The sequence below is a fragment of the Vulpes vulpes genome, chromosome 11 (genome assembly GCF_048418805.1).
Source record: "Vulpes vulpes isolate BD-2025 chromosome 11, VulVul3, whole genome shotgun sequence".
Lineage (NCBI taxonomy): Eukaryota > Metazoa > Chordata > Mammalia > Carnivora > Canidae > Vulpes > Vulpes vulpes.
In genome coordinates this window covers 96124804-96147131 of record NC_132790.1, presented here as the reverse complement: position 1 = coordinate 96147131, position 22328 = coordinate 96124804, and the positions used below count along the sequence as shown (strand labels likewise).

Sequence of the window (22328 nt, the reverse complement as noted above, 5' to 3'; positions counted from 1 at the left end):
TGTGAGGAATTATAGAGATATCTCATTGTGGTTTTGATGTGAATTTCTCTGATGATTAGTGACATTGAGCATCTTTTCATATGCCTGTTGGCCATTATATGTCATCTTTGAAGAACTATCTATTCTAGTCTTTGGCTATTTTTAAATCAGGTTATTTGATTTTGTGATTATTGTTGAGTTGTCAGTTCTTTATATATTCTGAATATTAAATTCTTATCAGATGTATGATTTCCAAATATTTTCTCCCATTCCCTATGTTGCTTTTTTACTCTGTTGATTAAATCCGTTTTGAGTTAATTTTGTATAGGGTGTAAAATAAGGGTCCAACTCCATTTTTTAAAACACAGATATCCGATTGTCCTAATACCATTTGTTGAAGAGACTTCCTTTCTCTATTGTGTGGTCTTGGTACCCTTGTCAAAGATCAGCTGACCAAAAGCAAGGGCTTATTTCTGAGCTCTCTGTTCTGTTTCACTGGTCTATATGTCTGCCTTTATGCCAGTTTCACACTATTTGGATGACTATAGCTTCATAATATGTTTTAAGATCAGGAAGTGTAAGTCCTCCAAATATGTTGTTCTTTTTCAAAATTCTTTTGGCTATTCAAGGTCCCTTGAGATTCCACATACATTTTAGGATGAAATTTTTTATTTCTGAAAAAAATGCCTTTGAGATTTTCATAGGAATTACATTAAACCTGTAAATCACTTTGAACAGTGTCAACATCTTAATAATATTAAGTCTTCCACTCCATGAACACAGGATGTCTTTCCATTTATTTGTGGACCACAGAGTTTGTATTTCCCCTGGGCACAGCAATTTCTTCAGAGATGGGCACATTGACTGGTTTGAGCCAATGAGACACAAGGAGAAATTTTTTTGAGATTTCTGAAGCAAATGTGAGCTCCATTCCCATGTCCCTTGAACCTGAGGGGATGTCTGAGAGACTGAAGCGATTGGCATCATGTAGCCATGAAGCCTGAGATGGAGGTCAACACGGTAAAAGGCTGAGACAAGGGATGGAGTGAAACTGAGCCAGGATGAATTCCTCTGGACCCTGAAGCCATCGCTATTCCTGATCTTTCCACTTATATGAGCCCAAACAATTCCCTTGATGCCTAAGCCAGTGTTTGATTGGCATTTCCGTCACTTGCAACTAAGATCCTTGCTGATCTGGAAAATAAGACAGCTGGTCAGAGAGTAGGTGGCTAGGCTGTCACAACCCAGACAAGCAGTCCTGGGCATGAGCCTTCAGCAACCATAATAATGCTGTCCCTGAGCAGAACGCTGGTTGAGGCCAGTCTGCAATTTAAAAAGTTGGCCCAGCTTGCAGCCTTGCAAAAAGTGCTGCATTCCCTGAATTGTCACATCTGACAATTCCTTGCAGGCCACTCTTCTCTTCTGCCTCTGTCCCATAGGCCCCGAGCACTAACATTCTGCCCATCGCCACTGCTTTCAGGAGAAGATGTAGTTAAGTCACTCATTCTAAGGTTTACGTGACTTGTATGTTTCTAGTTGTTAGAACATCTAACATTTCAAAGGGACAAAGTATTCCAATAATGATAACATTTCTAGTGATGGAATTTTTTTAGACATATGAGCGTAGTCACTTAACATTTTAATTTGCCTTGGTTCACTGTACTGCTTTTGAAACCTAACTCATTGCAGACGATTGAATTTGTCTATGCTTATAAACCTCTATATTGATCATGTAACACAATGATGCAGTACTTTATTAATCTTTATAGAATATAGCGATTCACAGTAGGCCTCATAATTTACCCTCCTCCTATGCAGAAAAGTGCCAAGTGCTCTCAATAATGTCAAGGAAACATCATCACCATCATCAATATTTATTGAACATTTATTACATGTTCCATATGCTAGGCATTGTTCTAAAAAGTCTCATACATTATCTGATCTAAGTCTCACCAAAACTCTATGAGGTAACCACATTATGCATCTCTTATTGCAGCAGCAGAGGAAGTTAAGGTGCAGAGAAGTTAGGCAACCTCTCAAAGTGGAACCGTCACGAAGCTGAAGATAATAATGGAGCAAAAAAAGCATTAGTGGTGGCACTGGCCTCTGGGGTTGCTCCTAGGCTCCCCATGATCACAACATGGTGCCTAATGAAATCAGGAGCTGGAAAATAATGTTAGAATCACAGACCCTGGGAGTGTCCAATGTGCCATTAAGGTGAGAGAAAAATAAGACCTAAGCCAGAATATTTGAAATGAAACTAGATCACATATCGAGTATTTTCTAGTCTATGCTGTCTAGATTCATTCCTTTACTCGCTCATTCACTCATTCATTTATTCAGCATCAGCATTCCAAAGAAAGAGTTCATCCCATTGGAAATGTTGGGCATGCCAAAATTAAAAATATAAACATAGAAGCAAAATAAACAAGACACAACAGTGTTGGGGAGAAGGGGTTAAGTTGTTATCATGGAGTGTGAGAATACACTAATCAGTCACTTAGAGAAGGAGGAGTCAACTCCATCTCCCAGATGGAGGGAGGAAGACTTCACATGGGAATGAAGAGCAGGAGCTTTCAAAGGAAGCTAAGTCATGGAACAGCCATCAGGAAGACAAGTGAGACAGCGGGTGAAGCGTCTGGGGAACTGCAGGAGCCTGGTTGCGGAAAGTGAGGCTGGGAAGATGGGCACACGGGGTCGCAAGAGTTTCTCATGCCAGGCTGAGGAATAATTCATTTTTGGCCGCACGGGTGTTCTTGGTCAGATTTGTCATTGGAAGCAAATCAGAAAAAAATTTTAAGAGAAGAGAGAGTGGGTGGTGCAGAGAGAGAGGGAGAATCTCAAGCAGACTCCCCACTGAGCATGGAGCCTGACTTGGGGCTCAATCCCACAACCCTGAGATGATGACCAGAGCCAAAATCAAGAGTCAAGACACTTAACTCACTGAGCCACCCAGGTGCCCCAACAAATCAAAATTGTAAAAGTGGAGTAGGGGTTAGAGTAGGGTAGGCTTACGAGGCAGGGGATTTTGAGCATTAAAGGGACCTGGTCAGATTTGCTCTTGGGGTAGGGCCAGGTCGGGGTGCCTGTGAGGAGCTGAGAGGACACTAGATGGAGTTACAGGGAGTCAGGGTCAGAGTGTGCTGCATTGGAGAAGAGCTCAGGAGCACCTACCTTAAGCAGAACTGTGGTGATGAGGAGCTGAGGTGCATTTGAGAGGGATATAGGAAAGAAATCCATAAGGCTTAATCACTGATCAGATAAGGGGATTGAAAGCAAAAAAAAAAAAAAAAAAAAAAGGCAAATCTGCCTCTCTGGTTTTGAACTGGCCAACAGAGTGGATGATAGAGACTATGGTAGAGACTAGCACTTCTTTTCTGGAATAGATGCAGGTCGTAAACAATTCAATAATGCAGAAGAAGAAGAAGTAACAAGTGAAAGTCCTTTCTCCTCCCCCCCCCCCCCCCCCGCAGTGCCATTCCCCGAGGCAAAGACACTGTTAATATTTTGGTGTGTTCCTTCAGATGGTCCTCCGTGCTCATGCCCAACTCAGCTAATTTTTTAAACACAGAGAGCACTTCTGCTACAAGACATCTTGCCAAATCATTCAAGATTCTAGAGAGAATGTTTGCAATCAACCATGAGTATTGCAGCACTGGGCAAAGTTTCAGGAAGCAGGACAGTTTCAGTGATGACACTTCTTCCAAAAACCACATCTCCGGGAGTTCATTCTGGGCTCTGTCACAGAGCCATGCAGCACAGTCATTCATAGAAACCAAAAAATTGCTGCCCAACATCCAAATATTAATGTACCAGCAATGAAATTGATAAACCTACCCTGTTAACAACTCCCCTATAATACAGGTATGTTCATCCCCTAAGTTAACTATAAAATATATTCTCTTTGGTATTCAATGCCCTGGAAATGCCAACAGGACTGTTCGTATGTGCATCAGCTTTCCCGTGGAGAATTAGCTACAGAAATTTTTCTTTCTCCTGTCACCTGGCTAATGTTACTTCTACAAATTAAAAATAAGACATATGTTACAGGATGTGAAGAGATGATTTTGATGGCATATGCAACTGCAGCTGAATGGGATCACTCACACACACATACACAACTTTATATATATATATTTAAATATATAATATACATATATTATATGATATATGATATATATTATATATAAATATTATATTTATATATAATATAATATATAATATAAATATATAAATATATATATTCGAATTTTTAGAGGAAAAACAAAGTGTACCTTGTTTTCAGGGAGGTAAAATACATCATATTGCGCATAGTAAGGTCTTTCAAAAATGTAGGTCTATGTTAAATATGTTTAACTTGATATAAAGATAGAAACTGGGACACCTGGGTGGCTCAGTGGTTGAATGTCTGCCTTTGGCTCAGGGCATGATCCTGGAGTCCCAGGATCGAGTCCCACATCAGGCTTCCTGCATGGAGCCTGCTTCTCCCTCTGCCTGTCTCTCTCTGTGTCTCTCATGAATAAATAAATAAAATCTTAAAAAAAATAGAAACTAATACGTAGCAAATGTTAATTCTTGGTCTATTGGTTTTTTTTAAAATGTGCTTCATGTTTTAACTGTTTCCAATGAGGCATCTCCCCAGTTCAGAAAGTAATATGAGCAATAATTATTAAATAAGGAATAGCTAACATTCTTGAGCATTTATTATGTGCTAGGCACTTTTTCAAGGTGTTCATGTTACTATCCCATTCCACCTGCACAGTCTATTATTTCCCATGTTAAACATATGACCCTCCCTGACTTCTGGTTACTATTGGGTAGCATAGATTCAAGGACTGCTTAACCAGGGTGTTGCTTTGGAGTGACAGGACACTGAATGATTTCAAAAATATTTAGGCAAGAAAATCCTGTCCAAATCAGATATTTGGAGCTGCTCCATAGCTGAGAGTAAATTGCCCAGATTGGATATAGCATAAAGTAGATCGTAAGCTCTTGGTTCCACCCCCGGTGTTTGGGGAGTCCAAACCTAGAAATTTTAGCCTTTTGTATCTTGGACTGGTGGTTGCCAGGAGAGGGTGTCCAATGAGGAAGCAGAAGGGAATTGCTTGGGAAGGTGCAGTAGGTGGCTGTGGCTACCTATGTGGACAGGGCACTTGCATCGTCAATGAGATTCCACTCCAAACGGAGTTATTAAAAATTGAACTTGTTACTGTCAAACAATCAGATTCAGTCATATGGATGTTTCCATTAGAATGTTCACAAAGACATTTTATTAAGTGAAAAGTCAGACGTAGAAGCCAGACGTAGAAGAGTTTGCATGGCATATACCATTGGTTTATGAAGCAGGTGGTGGAGGAAAGATGTATTTACATCTATGCTAAGATGGCCAGAGGATATAACAGAGAAGTTGTATAAAAAATTACCTTGCAGGGATGCCTGAGTGGCTCAGCGGTTGAGCATTTGTCTTTGGCTCAGATCGTGATTCCGGGGTCCTGGGATCGAGTCCCACATCGGGCTTCCTGCAGGGAGCCTGCTTCTCCCTCTGCCTGTGTCTCTGCCTTTCTCTCTGTGTGCGTCTCTCATGAATAAGTAAATAAAATGTTAAAAAAAAAAAAAAAAGAAATTACCTTGCAGAAGAGAGTCTGGGAGGCTAAAGGTCAGGGATAGGAGAACAATTGGTTTTCCCTCTTTATACTTTTACCACTTAATTTTATAAACCGTTCATATGCTTTACTATTTCAGGTAGGCTAGATGGTAGGTAGATGGATAGATAGATATTGATAGTCAGCAGGATTTCTTAAATTTGCCCCTTCATATCCATTTTCTACTCTTCTCCAACCTTCTCTGTGCCTTGAGAGGCTAACCCTTGGTTTCCAGTTGGATTTGGCCCATGGGAGCACTAGGAGCAGATCGGAGGACAGGAAAGGAAGAGAGTCAAGGCAAAATAGTTATTGCCCCATCCCTTTTCCTGTGGGATCGTGGCAGATTCCAGAAGTCAGCAAAAGAGCACAGTTGCTGTCTGGTGGCCCTCTCCACATGGCTTTCTCTATCTGTAGATTCTAAAAAATGTATCCTCCCCAGTCCCTTTCAGTTCTCGTAGCAGATGGCATCATACCTTGTCATTGCCCTAAACCCTGCCCGTACTTTTGTAAATGGTCTCTTTGTTAAAGTCTCCTGCTCAGATGACTATATTTGGGTGAGCCAAAGATTCCTTCTGAGACCCTAAGAAACAGATGATGATCATGTTTAGATAGGATGGATAGATAGATGATAGAATAGATAGAAGATAGAAAGAAAGGGTGAGGAGGGAGGAAAGTAGAGGGAAAGAGTCATAACTAGAAGAAAATAAATGTGCAAGGCGGTGGTCCAGAGCTGTGATTTACCAAGGCACTATATTCCGGAGTCGGGTCCTCAGCACTACAGATACATTAGCTTGATTTTGCTAGAGCTTTGAGAATACAAGTAGACTCCCACTAAGATCACACAAGACTGAAGAATAAAATCAACACACAAGGTTCCTTATTTAAAGCAAAAAGACTAGAACTTCCAAAGGGACCCGCCAATCACCTGTGCTGGAAGCACCTTCTACTCAACAGAAGAATCCACACATACACTAGATTACCAGGATGGACATGTGTGGTCAGAGAACAGAGTTTGCTGAGTCTCTTATTTAAAGGATCTAGCCATCCATCAGCCAGACATCCCTGAGTCAGGGACCCAATGCATCAGGTTTAGGGACCCAAAGCTCCCTCTCCCAGGAACTGAATGTACGTTGCTAACTTTTTTCTTTCTGACAGTCTCTTCAATTTTTTTTTTTTTTTTTTTTGCTGTTTCTTCTGATTGACACATTATTCTCTTTAGACATGTTAATGCCATTTACTCTGCAAAGGCTTTAGACAGACTATTACAGCCGGATTTGCTTATTCTTCTCACTTCTGATCTGGAGAAACATTTTGTCTTTAGGGGTCAGTTTGCATATATACATTCACTTATTCTGGCAGTTAATGGTATTTATTGATATTGAGGGTCCAGCCTGTGTCAGGAGATATCTGTCCCCTTCCCAGAAGGTATAATGGGGAATAAGGAAAGTTCTCTGTTGTCATGGAACTCACATTTACATGGAAAGACAGTAGTCACATTGACCAACAAATCAATCATATAATACAATTTTAGGTGGCAACATGAAGAAAATAAAACAGAGCAACGGGATAGAGAGCGGCTGGTCAAGGTGTGCTGTTTAGGTAGGGTGATCCAGGAAGAACCTCTGAGGTCATATTTGAGCTGAATTCTGCAAAGAGAGAAGGAACCAACTACTAGAAGTTCCAGGGGACAATGATTTCTAGCAGAGGGAAGGGCAAGGGCAAAGTCCCTGGGTTGACCTAAACATAGAGTCCCAAAACAGAAAGTAGACTTATGTGCTGAGCCTATAGAGAGAGTGATAAGAGGAGATGTCTTGAGTAGATGGGCTGGACCACAGAGGGATTTGTAGGCCATAGTAGAGTCCAGATTGCATTACCAGTGCAATGGGAAGTCACCAGAATGCATCCATCAGGGGTGGGATATGATTTACATTTACAAAGAGCCACTGTGTCTCCTGAATTAGAATGAATTGCACAAGGGGAAGATGTTAAGAAGCAAATGCAAGAGTCCAGGGCAGAGACAATAGTGATCAACACAAGGGTGATGGCAGGAGACGCAGTAACACATGGTCAGGATCAGGGTACATTTGGAAGTGGCACTGCAAGAAAGTGTTGATCGATTGTGGTGGAGTAGGGGGATGGTGGCAAAAATCAGGAACAACTCTTTAAGTCTTGGCCTGATCTGAACAGTGACAGGGGTGCCATTAACGAGAAGGGAAAGGCTCAGGATTGAGCAGACAAAAGCTCTTCCCAGTGACAGGGTCCCTTATTTGCACCCATACAGGCAGAGGAAAGGTTAAGAAATATGAATCATGTCGGGGCGCCTGGGTGGCTCAGTTGCTTAAGCATCTGCCTTCAGCTCAGGTCATGATCTTAGGGTCCTGGGAGCAAGCCCTGCATTGGGCTCCCTGCTCAGTGGGGAGTCTGCTTCTCTCTTTCCCTCTCCCCTCCCCCCTACTCATGCTCTCTCTCTCTCTCTCTCTCAAATAAATAAAATCTTTTAAAAAAGTATGAATCATGTCAAATCTACTTGTGGAAAGTAGGAAAAATAAACACCAGAGAGGAAAGCTACTTGCCCATGGTCACAGGACCTACATAGTCCAACCCAGGTCTCCTGACTGTGCCACGTCTGCCAAACGCATTGGGTATTTATAGCAGAACAAATTTTGAAAGAAATATTTCTTGAATTATAATTCTTTTTGAAGCAGTGATTCCTGTGCATAGTAGTATACACAATAACTCTGTTAACAAAAATATTAAGTTGACTAGAATATCCTGTTTTTCTATTCTAAGAAAGAGGTTAATTCATGTTTAACTTCTTGCATGAGAAAATATCTGGAGAGCTATATGCTGAGTGTTGGCATTGCCAGATATTCAAATGGTGTTCCCTTTTTTAGGGTTTAATTTACATGTAGTAGAATTCTCTCTTTTTAGGTACACGGTTCCAATTTTAACAAAAGTCAACAGAAGTTTTCAGGCATGTAACCCCGCCACAATCATCACCCCACGAAGTTCCCTCCTGCCCCTTAAGAGTCAACACCTTCCAGTCCCTTTTCCAGCCCCTGATGTTTATTATTTTTTTAAGATTTTATTTATTTATTTGAGAGAGACTGAGAGAGCACAAGCAGGGTGAAGGGCAAAAGGAGAAGGAGAGGGAGAGGGAGAAGCAGACTCCCCGCTGAGCAGGAAGCACAAGTAGGGCTCCATCCCAGGACTCTGAGATCATAACCTGAGCCGAAGGCAACACTTAACCAACTGAGCCATCCAGGGGTCCCAGTCTCTGATAGTTATTGATATAATTTTTATCCCAATAGTTTTGCTCTTTACAGGTGTCATAGAAATGAAGTCATACAGTTGAGTCTCTCTTCTTTCACTTGGCAAGACCAATTGAGATTCATCCATTTTGGTGCTTGTTAGTAGTTTGTTCCTTTTTATTCTTTTTTTTTAAGATTTCATTTATTTATTCATGAGAAACACACACAGAGAGAGAGGCAGAGACACAGGCAGAGGGAGAAGCAGGCTCCCTGCTGAGCAAGGGGCCCGACTCGGGTCTCTATCCCAGGACCCCGGGATCATGACCTGAGCCGAAGGCAGACGCTCAAGCGCTGAGCCACCCAGGTGCCCCTGTTCCTTTTTATTCCTGAGTAGTATTCCAGATGTACCACGGTTTGTTTATCTAGTCACAGTTGGTGGGCATTTGGGTTATTTCCATTTGGGGGCAATTACAAATAAAACCACTATAAGCATTTGTGTATATGTTTTTACACGGCCATATGCTTTCAGTTCTCTTTGGTCAATATGTGAAGTCTGATTACGGGTTATATTATAAGTGAGTGTTTACATTTTTAAGGAATTCTAAAACTTTTCCAAAGCAGCTGTGCCATTTTGCCATCCCATCAACATACAACATGAGTTCCAGTTATTTTGCATTCTTGCCAGGACTTGGTATTGTCAGGTTGTTGTTTGTTTGTTTTAATTTAAATCATCTTAATAAGTGGGTTGTGGTATTCTATTGTGGTTTTATTTTGACTAATGATAATGAGCATATTTTCACGGGATTATTTGTCACCCATATATCTTCTTTGATGAAGTGTCTATTAAAATATTTTGTCTGCTTTTTAAAACTTGGGGTGTTTTCTGAGTTTTGAGTTTTTTTGTATATATTCTGTACACAAATCCTTTATCACATATGTATTTTTTAATGTATTTTATCCCAGTCTATGGCTTATTTTTTCATTTTTTATAGTAGCTCTCAAAGAGCAGGAAATTTTATCAATTTTTTAAAAAATTTTACTGTTGATATTCTTTTTGTGTAAGACTCTTTACCTACCTTAAGCTCACAAAGATTTTCTTTTGAGTTAAACTAAAATAAATTTTATTTATATTTTACTTCAGACAAAGATTTTCTCCTGTTTTCATCTAGAAGTTTTATAGTTTAGGCTTTACATTGAGATCTAGAATAAATTTCTAATTTTTTGATACAGTGTGGTTGTTCTTTTTCTTTTCTTTTCTTTTCTTTTCTTTTTTTTTTTTTTGAGATTTATTTATTTATTTGAGAGAGAGAAAGGTGAGTATAAGCCGGGGGAGGGGCAGAGGGAGAAGAAGAGAGAGAATCCTTAAGTAGCCTCCCTACTGAGCCCTCAGCTTGACCCAGGGCTCAATCCCAGGACCCTGAGATCACGACCTGAGCCAAAATCAAGAGTTGGACGCTTAACCTGCTGAGCCACCCAGGTACCCCTGGAAAGAGACTTTAAAGATCAAGCATTCATAGCTCTCTACGTTGTTTTGTCTACAATTTGCCTTTGTTATTTTTCTCAAATAAGGACCATGCACAAAGAATATAGAGAGAGGAGTCAGAAAATTAATAAAGATCTTACATTCATTTCAATCTGAATTTCCTGGAAAGGGATTTTTAATCTTGAAGTTTTGCTCTGCTTTATAAGTACTTAATGAAATGGCCACCAGGTTTAAAATGTTTAGTTTTAACACTTCATGCCTTAATGATCAGCCTATGTTTTACCATCCAAGGGGACAGTAGTGTTTTTTCTAAGGTGCATAAATATCCACTTCATTCAGGATCTTCTCATGCATGGATGAAATATTTATTTTTGCTGATTAAACTAGGGAAGAAAGACCGAAAAAGAGAGTGACAGAGAGAAGGGAAAATATTTGAAGGATTCATTCATGTGTGATCTACCCTGAGTGGGAGCAGAAAGAGTCAGATCTGAGTAGGGCCTGTATACCCCTTGCAGATTTGCCAAGGGACACTGTTGTCTGGGAAGGTGAAGAAGAGGGAGGGACACAATACTCAGGTGTGTTGGGAGCATCAGCTGGAGCTGGGGCCCAGAATGGTAGTCAAGTCCCATAATCACACTGTTATGCAGTCCTTCTCAGGGAGGCCAATGAGGCCCCCACGGGACAGCAGCCAGCACGCTGCCAGCACTGGACACACAGGGGTATGGCCTATCTGTGCTCCAGGACTTCACTGGGCCCTCCGCCTCCCCTCCATTCCTCTCCTAAAGTCAATCCCAGGAAGTTCAGCAGTCCAGAGCCTTGTGATCCCTCTACGCTGGGAGGGTGAGGCCCTGGGGACCCGTGAGGTAGTGACCTCAAGATAGGGAGTGCCCATGCCTGACGAAGGAGGGCCCAGACAAGACCAGCCTGAGTGGAGGCTCCCCACACAGCTAGGGCAGCGGTGGACACAGAGCCCCCAAGACTGGGGACGGTGGCACCGACATGTGGGTGATTGCCCACCACACGTGGTGTCCGAGGCAGCCACCCCGTGTCCTTTGCTCAGATGACTGTCCAGCCAGCCTCACCTGGTGCAGTGCACCCACAACCAGGTGGCAGGAAGAACTGAAGTTGATGCTTCCCAGGAGCTTTGTTCAGAAAACAAACAGGTAAGAGAGTAGGAATGCTTCGAAAGCAGAGCCCTACATTTGACTTCTGGGAAGGAGGAGGGTGACAGGGGGTAGAAAACCTGAGGAGGCAGCTTGGGAAGAGGGAGCAACTCAAGGCCTTCTCTCTGGGACTAGACACTGCCTCCTCCTCCTCTCTGCAGACTGGCGTCCAGGTGCTTTGACCTTGCGTCTCTCAGGATCACTTGTCAACCTTCAGGAGATGGATCCCAAATGGCCCAGACATCCATTCCTAACCATAGCAGGCTGGGAAGCATGAGTTAGAGCGCAAAGGTAGCTGCCACACAGCTCTTATCTGGGGGTATTAAAGGAATTTCACCAAGGAAGGACCCAGGGCTGGGCAATCACCCCAAAGGTGGATATCTCCCTGTAGTAACACTTGGCAATTGTCACTTCACACTGTTGGCTCCTGTCGAGCTCATTGTCTAGCTAATTGTCTTCTCACAGGAAGGCCTGCCAAGCCAGATTCCCCCAGGCAATTACATTTTTAAACCTGAAGACATCTTGTTGCTTTGATCCTTAGGAACATGAAGACAATCTTGAATCTCCTTTTGGTCCTCCCTTATTTTTCACTGTCTCTGCCCATCGTCAGGGCTCAAATAAAGGTTTGATAGGAAGCTAAATTTTTGTATGAGATACAGGCTCTGTTTTTATGAGTCACTGATAATAATGCACAGGTGGATCGGTCCAAAGATGGCTCTAGCTAGCATAGCTCTGTAAGTCAACACTCCTCGCTTCCAGAGATTTGATGAGATGTAAATCTGCCTCATTGTGCTATTATTCAGTTCTTCATCATGGGAATATTTTAGGAAATTTTGTAATCTATCTGACTAAAAATTAAGCCATCCTACAGCCTCGTACATCTTAACAGAGGAGGGGCAGGAAACCCAGTAATTGCCCCAGTGTGTCTGAAAAGAAATGAGTTGATACATGGAGAGCACACAGGATTGAGTAAACCTCGATAGGGTTTATGTTTTTGTTAATATTCCTATTACTTTGATGTAAGTAATTAAAGAAATTATCAGTATTTCAAGCGTCACGCACCCACACAAAAGACAATATTTATACAATAATAGTGAGACAGAAATCAAACTGCTCCAAAGTTTGCCATCGCAACACATCTCCCCCAGGCCGTATCAATGAGGAAAATGATCAATTTTCCTGTACTAGGAATCTGGTCCATCTTTTTTTTTTTTTTTTAAGATTTTATCTATTTATTCATGAGAGACACACAGAGAGAGGCAGAGACATAGGCAGAGGGAGAAGGAGGCTCCATGTGGGGAGCCTGATGCAGGACTTGATCCCAGGATCTTGGGATCACAACCTGAGCCCAAGGCAGATGCTCAACCACTGAGCCACCCTGGGCCCCTGGTTTATCTATTTTTGTTAAAGGAGGCGTCTCACATGGTGACTTCCTTCTCTCCTTCTTTAGGTAACTTTTCCCTCTTTCCTGTCAGGATGCTGGTAATTAAAGTTTAAGTATCACCAGAGCCTCCGCATGAGAGACCAACAAGAAACCTAGAAAAATCAGAGGGTGTCACAGATCTTCTTTGATGGGATGACAGCTTTCCTCCACCTCGGCTCTCTCCGTGGCTGCTCTGTTGTGGAAAGCCCAGCTCTTGCACTTACTTTAAAAGTCCTCACAATCATCATCAACTCTGAAAATCCCTGCACTAAATTCACCCTCTCAGTCCAAATCCACAGTGGCTTCATCTGTATTCCAGAAGAACTTTGTTTTCTTTTTCTTCCCTTCTCTCAACCCTTTTAATCCTCTAGTTCAAGCAATTAGCTCTACAAATATTAGCTGCAATCAAGGTCTAGCACATGTGGTAATTTTCCCCCTAATAAATCAATCAATTCTTTCTGTGGAGTGTTTTTTTTTTTTTTTTTTTTTTTTTTACCCCTCACAGTCATTAGAGAATTACAATGCTACTTGAGGATCACCAGCAACTTGAATTAGTCAAGAAACGTCAATCAAATTTGCCAGATTTTGCTTTAAAGATGAGAAAAATGAAAGAGATTCACAAAGGCCTCTTGTCTTCGAATAGGAAGCTTGATAAACCCTTGTGGAATCCCTCTTAGAGAGGCCTTGAAGTATAATGATCCATTTGGAAGAAAATCAAAATCAGTATTACCGGTGACAAATTGGACAAAACCCCAGAAATTCTCATTTAAAAAAATCTAAAAATTAGTAATTGGAGTAATCAACCATCTAGTATCTCTAAGCAGTACAATGTTCTATAATAGCAGCCAGGTTAGTGTAGCAAAGAAAAAAAGAGAAATAATCTAGCAAATGGGCAAATTTGAAATCTTATCGCTTGCAAAAAAAAAAAAATTAGTTTAAGGATCATCTGGCCCATGCTTATCATTGTGCAGCTCAGAGTTGACTTTAGGGTTGCAAATGGGGGCTTGTAGGGAAAAAGGAGTTAGGGGAGCCCATAGCACAGCTCCTTGATCCCTGCCCCTTCCAGTATAGAAGCTCAATTTTTATCTCTTATTCTACCCAAAAGTTCAATTGAGGAAATGGTTAAAAATGGTTAAAAATAATTCAAGAATCACCTATGTAGCCAAGACCTCTCTTTTCATAAGAGAGTAAAATGAATGCTAGGGCAATTAGGGAATTCCTAACTTAGTGTTGGATCTGGAACCAGACCTTGGGTCAGTCACATCTTTCTCCCCAGTGCTCTTCCTCACGGCACCATGCTGTCTTCTTACTCTTGGGGAGAAAATCAGGTGAGAATTCCCACACCTTTAGATTTGGACCTTTTGTTTTTATTTTTATTTATTTATTTATTTATTTATTTATTTGCTTTTGTTTTTGAACAACCATAAGGAAAAAATACCAAGGAAGCCAAATTAGTATGAGAAGAGGCATAAATGTTATGTTGAAAGTAAAAGCATAATCTTCAGCTGCATTCCTTTGTCTATATTGTTTCCAGTCACACCGAAGAATCATATCATCAGCTAGCACCTGAAGGGGGTCATGACGGAGGGTAGAGAGGCCTAGTTTCATTTTCTTATGTCACCAAATGTATTGCTATTAAGATTGAGAGAAGTAAAGATTTCAGTAGGATACTTGGTGAAAACTTGCTGACATTAATGACTCAAATTCTCAGAGAGACTGCAAGGAAAATGGTGTCATCACTGTCATTCAAGACATTTAAGATGAAATTTCAAAAGGAGGCTGTCAAGCATAATGACTGCCAGGTTCTATTATATCATTCTCAGAGGGTGGATCACACACACTACTATTCAGCCTATTCAGCCTGTGGGTGGTTGATATTGAAGTTTGAAAGGAAGATGCAGAGAGGAGGTGGGGTGGGGGCGTAAGACCCAAGAGGGGCTGCTTCACAACCCGGACACATCACCGTTGACATTCTCATGGTGACTTGGGGTAAATCTATGGTCCAGGGCCTAGTTTTTAGTCTTAGATATGCTGAGACCTGGCCCATCAGGGTATTTTTGGCAAGATCATGCTCTTGGTATGGAACAAAATTCAGGAGATTTGAGTTATAAACAGTAGCACCCATTTATAAATTTATAATAAGAATATTCCTCTCTAGTGCCTGGATGTTCATGTTTGCATGCACTCCAGGATCGAGATGCCTACAAAGCCTAGTGATTAGGAGGCAGCTGTGTGAGAAGAGCCCCAGTTTTCAACATTGACTGTCCATTGCAATCACCTAAGGTATTTTAACACTAGGCTGCACTCTAAAATCAAATAAATCTGAATATCAAGGAATAGGATGTGGGCATTAGTATTTTTTAAAATCTCCTCAAGTGATTCCAATGAATGCCCAAGTCTGAGAACCACTGGATTAGAGTAGAGGCCATCCATCCAGTTACCAAGAGCCTGAGAACTCATCCTTTCCACACGACGGTCCATGCCTTTGCAACCAGTGGGATGTTGAAACTTGGAACAGATAGGCTTTGCAATTTTTTAATTTGCCAAGTAAGGATATTAAAAATTCAACTATTATTATCTCATTAAAGAAGGGATTTTTTTTAAATCAGATTTATCAATTCAAAGCACAACCCTGAGCCAGCTGTTCCTCTGCTCAAAAACTTTTTTTTTTAAAGATTTCATTTTTTTAAAAAATTTTTTCATGAGAGACACACAGAGGCAGAGGAAGAAGCAGGCTCCATGCAGGGAGCCCGATGCAGGCCTCGATCCCAGGACCACAGCATCATGACCTGAACTAAAGACTCAACCACTGAGCCACCCAGGTGCCCCTCAAAAACTCTCTATAGCTGGGTATTTGTCCCCTGAATGAAGTCCAACTTTTTATAGCCGCATCAATGACCCTCCATGATTTGATTCTGGCTTACCTGTCCTGACTCGTCCCGCACGTCCCTTCATGCCCTAACCTGGGCAACCAGCCTTCATGTCCTCAAGACTGTGGCTCCTTTCATCCCTCTACTGAGAAACCCAACATGCCTGCCTTTCATTCCCCACAGAACCTGCTACGAACCCTTCCCCGCTTCAAGAAATATTAAGATCAAAACTTAAGGACACAATTTTATGATAAAAGAACTCACTATGTTATATTTCTTTAGCTCACGTTTCTCCAGATCCCAGGACACGTCACCGACTGATGCACACAGAACTGGTGTGATCGAACTGCTCTCTACACCCAGAGGCAGGATTTTTTTCTTGGACCTCTTTACATACACGTGGCTGGGTCTGGTTCATGAATCCACTGTCCTGTGTCAACGACTCCTCTCTTACCATGTCCTTTCTGTAGACGTACTAACAATATCGATTAAGTTGTGATTTCTGCTCCCAGGCTTGGAAGTGTTCGGTCTCTTCCAATTACAGAATATGTTGATTTAATTAGCATAGCTCTTCTCAGACATCTTAAACTAAGGTTTCGGGACGGGGTGCAGCATGTGCATCCCCAGATAACTATTCACTGGGGCCATCACTGCTCCCTTGTTTTGCTAGTGGACAATGATGGCAATTATTCTAAATCCAGTGGAGACTTCACTGGGAAAGCAGATAACCTGTGGTGAGTTGCTTATTGTGTATCTCAAGGGCCATGACATAAAAAACCAAAAACTTACCTATATTGTAAACCTAATTTTGGGTGCCCATCTGGAATCTAGGGTGTGTTCCTCTGTGGTCATGGTTAGTGTTGCCCCCTTTTACCTTTGAAGGGACATTGGTATTTGGGGATCAGTTCTATACTTGGTTGTCTTTTTTTTTTTTTTTTTTTAGATTTTATTTATTTCTTCATGAGAGACAGAAAGAGAGAGAGAGAGAGAGAGAGAGAGAAAGAGAGAGAGAGAAGCAGGTTCCATGCAGGGAGCCCAACATGGGACTCGATCCCAGGTCTCCAGGATCACGCCCTGGGCTGAAGGCAGGCGTTAAACTGCTGAGCCATCCAGGGATCCCTTGATTGTCTATCTTTAAGAAGACAGACTTTGGCACCTAATTTCTCTTAAGCTGACATGCTTAAGGTGGATCAAGAGAATAGAGACAATATGTGCTTTTGACCAACTGGGAAAGTTCTGTTTGCAGATGTCGATATTCTCTAAGCACCAAGATACACAGTGAATAATGGGCTACTCTGCCCTTATTACTCCCAGGCCAACACAACCCTAAATGAAGAGCTTGTCTTCTCCTCAAGGCCAAGGACTTTGCTTAGAATAGCGCATAAACCTCAAAATTAGAAGACCCAGATTTGAGAGCTGCCTGGATGGCTCAGCCGGTTAAGTGTCTGACCTTTTGTTTCAGCTCAGGTCATGATCTCAACTTCGGGAAATGGAGCCCTGCATCAGGCTCTGTGTTCAGCTCAATGTGGAGTCTGCTTGAGATTCTCTCCCCTCCCTCTTCCTCCTCCTTTCCCTTACTCTCTGCTCCTCCCCCTGCTTGTGCTCTCTCTCTCTAATAAATAAATAAAAACTTAAAAAGAAAAGAAAAGAAGAAGATCCAGATTTGAATCCCAGCTCCAGTACTCTCTTGGGCAAGTTGCTTGGTCTCTCTGAGCCTCAGTTTCCTATCTATAAAATGGAGAGATCATTTCCATTCACCATTCTCATCATCATTTTGTACCGTAATTGTGAGGACTAAATAAGATGATTTAGGTAAAATACTTAACAATGTACTATACATACCAAGTTCTCACTAAAAGTTAACTTTGTTTGTCAGAGCCTAGCATAATAATGTGGCATATGATAGATATTCAACATACATCACACACACAACCTGTATCTGCAGAAGGAAAGATCTCATTGAGAATATTGAGTTAAAAAGCTGTTATGGGGCACCTAGTGGGCTTGGTCGGTTGACCATTGACTCTTGATTTCGCTCAGGTCATGATCTCAGGGTCATGAGATAGAGCCATGCGTAGAGCTCTACGCTCAGTGGGGCGTCTGCTGGAGATTCTCTCTCTGCCTCTCTCTGCTTCTGCCCCTCCTCCTGTCTCTCTCTCTCTCTCTCCAAATAAGTGAATAACATCTTTTTAAAAAAAAAAAAAAATAAAGAGCTATTACTAAATTCTGGACTTTAGTTTTCAGATCTTGACAATGTAACCGAACTCATTTTGCTATTTAATCTTGCTCATGACTTTGTCTCTTGTCTCCCTAACTCACGATTTCTGCTGGGATCCTTGCTTTTTCTGTGATGAACTCTTAGAGCCGGCTATCTGAGCACAATCTCTTTTTTCCATGACAATGCTCTTGTCTTCTTTATAGGTTCTGATACTTCTCAGACCCAGAACCTCATTTCCTTGCAATAGTCCTGAAGCAGCCAAGCGTTGTGAAGGAAAGCTTTTAGAAATCTAGATGTTGGCACCTGGGTGCCAGGAAAAATTGGAATCGACTTCTCTATTGACGCACTGATTCTAAATCATGGATCTGGGAGAAAAGAAGTTAGGATGACAAGCCCTGACGGTTGGTCTACGGCACCCACCCCAGTTTGAGATTTTATCCAGCTACAATGAACATTTTTCAAAATCAATTAATTGCCAATAAGTAGACATCGGATCATTCTCTGTCCAAATTCCTCTTCAACCCCCCACCAAAAACAAAAACAAAAACAAAAAAAAATGTCAATAAATGAGCTGCTCGAGTGGCTGAAAATTTACCATCAGAGCCAAGCCTGTTTCTGAAAGTCTCAACTCACCCAATCAGACAAAAGGCTGGGGAAAGGGGAGGCATTTATCAAGTTACAGGGAGGATTCCATCTGCTATCTTAGACCTTTGTTACCAAGTGACACAAGAGATACTCGAAGGCAGTGTGAACGCTCTGTTTCACAGATTCTTAGCCCAAAGATTTCAAATTAGAGAGAAGCAGCAGCGGGAAAGGAGAAAAGTCAAGGAAGTGTGATGAAGCAGCCTCCATCCTCCAGGCGTTCTCCTGGCCAGAACCACCGACCACGGTGAGGATGCCTATGGGGCTGGGATCTGTCCTTTCAGCCACTCTAATAAATGCAGCCAAAGGGCCAGTCACTTCTCATCAGTCACCAAGGTCTCATTTCTGAACCTCACCTTCACAGAAGCCATCTCTCATCATGCCAAACCAACAGAAGAAAGTCGTTTTTTGCACAGCTGGGGTGCTAAGCTTCATGTGCGCCCTCGGAGTGGTGACAGCCCTGGGGACACCGTTGTGGATCAAAGCCACTTTCCTGTGCAAAACGGGGGCTCTGCTGGTCAATGCCTCCCGGCAGGAGCTGGACAAGTTCATGGGTGAAATGCAGTACGGGCTTTTCCACGGAGAGGGCGTCAGGCAGTGCGGGTTGGGAGCCAGGCCCTTTCGGTTCTCACGTAAGTAACAGTTGCATTTGAATTATTTAATACTTTAGGCGTACTCTTTCCACGGTTGCAAGGGATCTTTTTAAGAGCCTGGCCCTGTCTAGTACAGGCCTTCTAAAACAGACACGAACCTTTGGAAATGCCCAGGTCTTTTCCAAGCAATTTCCTCTCCCTGGTTTTTATGATTTTGTTTTTATTAATTACTTCATTCTGTTTTTATCATGACAGCATATGGTTAATGAGCCGCTATGGAATTCAACTTTGAAAGGATAAACAATTTAATTCCGAAACATCAATATTTATGCTAGAAGTTTTGGTGTCATTTTAAAAGGGGAGAAGCAACTTAGAGGAATAGCTATGAGAGACGAGCTTCATTTTTTCCTTAAAAAAAAAAAAAAAAAAGAATCAGTGTTAAGGGCTCAGTAGCTGCTTTTCCACCTTGCTCATGACTTTGTACCCTGTCTATCTCTGTATGATCTCTGCTAGGACCTTTCCTGCTGCTAATATTCTTGTTTGTTTGTTTTTTTCCTTTTTTAACCAATTTGAATCACTTGGCCATTGAAATATAAAATGATCTGCTATGCTAACTGGGAAAGAAATAGATGCCTATTTAGTATAGAAAATTTGCAACTGATTGACCTTCAAATCATGTAGGTACTATGAGACAGATTTTCCTGTTCAATTTTTGTGAAATGGAAGTGTTACCCACAGTATTTATAACCTGTTTATCTTAAGAAGGGAATTTTTAAAAATTACCATGTGAATAGGCAACTCATTAAATGAAAATTAATAAGAAGCCATTTGTTATATCTCTCACAACACACATTCAGAAATTATTATTATTTCAAAAGGGCTGGTTTGGAACAATCTTACGAAGAAACAGCCAGTAAATTACTGCATAAATCACTCTTCAGGAAAGGAGGTTACCAATTGAGGCATTTAAAATGAATTATTATTTGCCTGGGTATTTTTTTTTCTCTAGCATAGGTAGAAAGCTAAATTAATTGAATTTATTATTAACCTATGCAGTGTCTAATTAAATTTCAGTGCTGGCCTATTTCTATTTCTGCAACATTCCTTGTATCTTCTTAACAGTCATTGGACACCAGCCTTCACTCACGTTGGTTATTAGGTGATATGAATTGTCACAGGGCTCCACAAAAATCCCCAAGAATTAGTCTTCAGCTTTTCAAAAAATTATCATCCCTAGATTTGATGAAATGAATACCAACTCTTTTCACTGAATGGCTTTAGTTCATTAAGGTAATGGGGCTGTTAGAGTTGCTTCGCTTTCCTTAGGGGGGGAAGAGAACAAAGCAGACTATCACATGATTTGCAACTGTATTAAAAAATAAAAAGGAAAAAAGATGAGTGAAATGATTTAACCATGAGTCATTGGCAGCAGCTAAAGCGCGAGTAAAGCTTCTCACAAATGAGTTTAGACAAAAGCAGGGAACAGACAGTGAATTTTCAGGAGCTTTTGCATTTGGTACAGTGAAATAGAGATGAACTTTACTCATACCACAGGACAGGTTTTGAAACAATATGTTCTCTGAACACTTACTAGACACTACACATATTTTGTCTTATTTAATCTTCACACAGCTTCGTTCCTCAGCAGTTTGATGCGTGACTTTTTTATTTATGTGTGTGTTCTCTGCTGGCTCGGTCTGGGATGCAGTTGTTCTAATCAGGTGTCCTTCCCTTTGCTTTTGTGAGGACTCAGAGTCAGGTGAAGGTATGGTTTAAACCCCACTATCACAGAATTTCATTCGTCCCTATGACACTCTGAACATTTCCCCCAGCCTTGTGAAGAAGATCTGACATTTGTTTGTTGGTTCTGTAATGACAGCCTCTCTATAGACCCTCTCTAGGTGCTGGGCCTGTCAAAGCCTCATTAGTTTCAATGAGACCTAACAAGGTGTACTTACAATATCACTTTTTCTGCCTAAGCGTAGAAGTATTTCTTTCAGTGGAACAGGAGAGAAAGTGGGGAAAACTGAATACATCCAAAGGATTCCCAAAAAGCATAATGTTCATTTAAATAAACAGCTTCCACACCACACCCTCCAAGTTTACACTCGTATTGCAAGATAGCTTCGTGGTCCATATCTTCCCATTCGAAATGCCGTCACCCTTCCAGCGATGTTCTAACAGCATATTCTTGAAGGAAGGGAGCCCTCTGATCATCTCCCCGAGAGAAAAGTAGAACTTCATTAATATAAGAGAAGGAGAGGCCTAACCCCGTTTCTCAATAATAGCACCCTTTGAGCAAAATCCAGGGCCCTTAAATTGCTCAGGGAAGAAGATTTTCTATTTCTCGGGCCCAACTTATTATTAGGGCCCAACTCACTTCCCAGAATGTCCTCCTCTCTCATTTTCCCTTTAGAAGGTTATGAAGCAAACATGTGGATTTTAAGAAACGTTCCAATGTAGGAGGAATGGAAAAGGCAACTCAACAAAGCCTCAATCACTTCGTGGCCAGTTTTCTTCATGTTGTCGTGTTATTGTCAGTTGATATGAATTTACATTTCAGTTCTGTGGAATGGCTAAGTGCTACTTTGCATACCAAAGTTTTCACTTAGATCAGTATTGGTCAACAGAAATACAACGCGAGCCAAAAATTGCAAGCCGCATATGAGAAACTTTAAAAGGTCTAGGAGCTGTATTAGAAGAAAAGAATAAAAGGAACCAAATGAAATGAATTTTAATGATCCTTTTTTTTTTTTTAAGATTTTATTTATTTATTTATGAGAGACACACAGAGAAGCAGGCTCCCTGCAGGGAACCTGATGTGGGACTCGATCCTGGGACTCCAGGATCAGGCACTGGGCTGAAGGCAGGCGCTAAACCGCTGAGCCACTTAGGGATCCCCTGACCCATTTCTTTATCCCAAGATATCCAGATGCCATTTTAACACGCAGGCAACATAAGATATGAGATATTTTACCTTTTGTTCTTTTTTCTGATGCTAAGTCTTTGAAATCTAGTGTGTATTTTACACTTACAACCCCTCTCAATCCAAACTAGCCACATT

At 41.4% G+C, this 22328-nt stretch overlaps 1 protein-coding gene across 1 annotated transcript in view; it reads left to right on the top strand.

Annotated features, from left to right (window-relative positions):
• Positions 1 to 18740: 18740 nt before the first annotated feature.
• CLRN1 (clarin 1) overlaps positions 18741 to 22328 on the top strand; it is a 42607-nt gene continuing 39019 nt past the window's right edge. The window contains exons 1-2 of the mRNA XM_026015758.2: positions 18741 to 18918; positions 19036 to 19303. Coding sequence (XP_025871543.1) covers positions 19051 to 19303 — 253 coding nt within the window. The 5' untranslated portion in view covers positions 18741 to 18918; positions 19036 to 19050. The remainder of the gene's footprint in view (positions 18919 to 19035; positions 19304 to 22328) is intronic.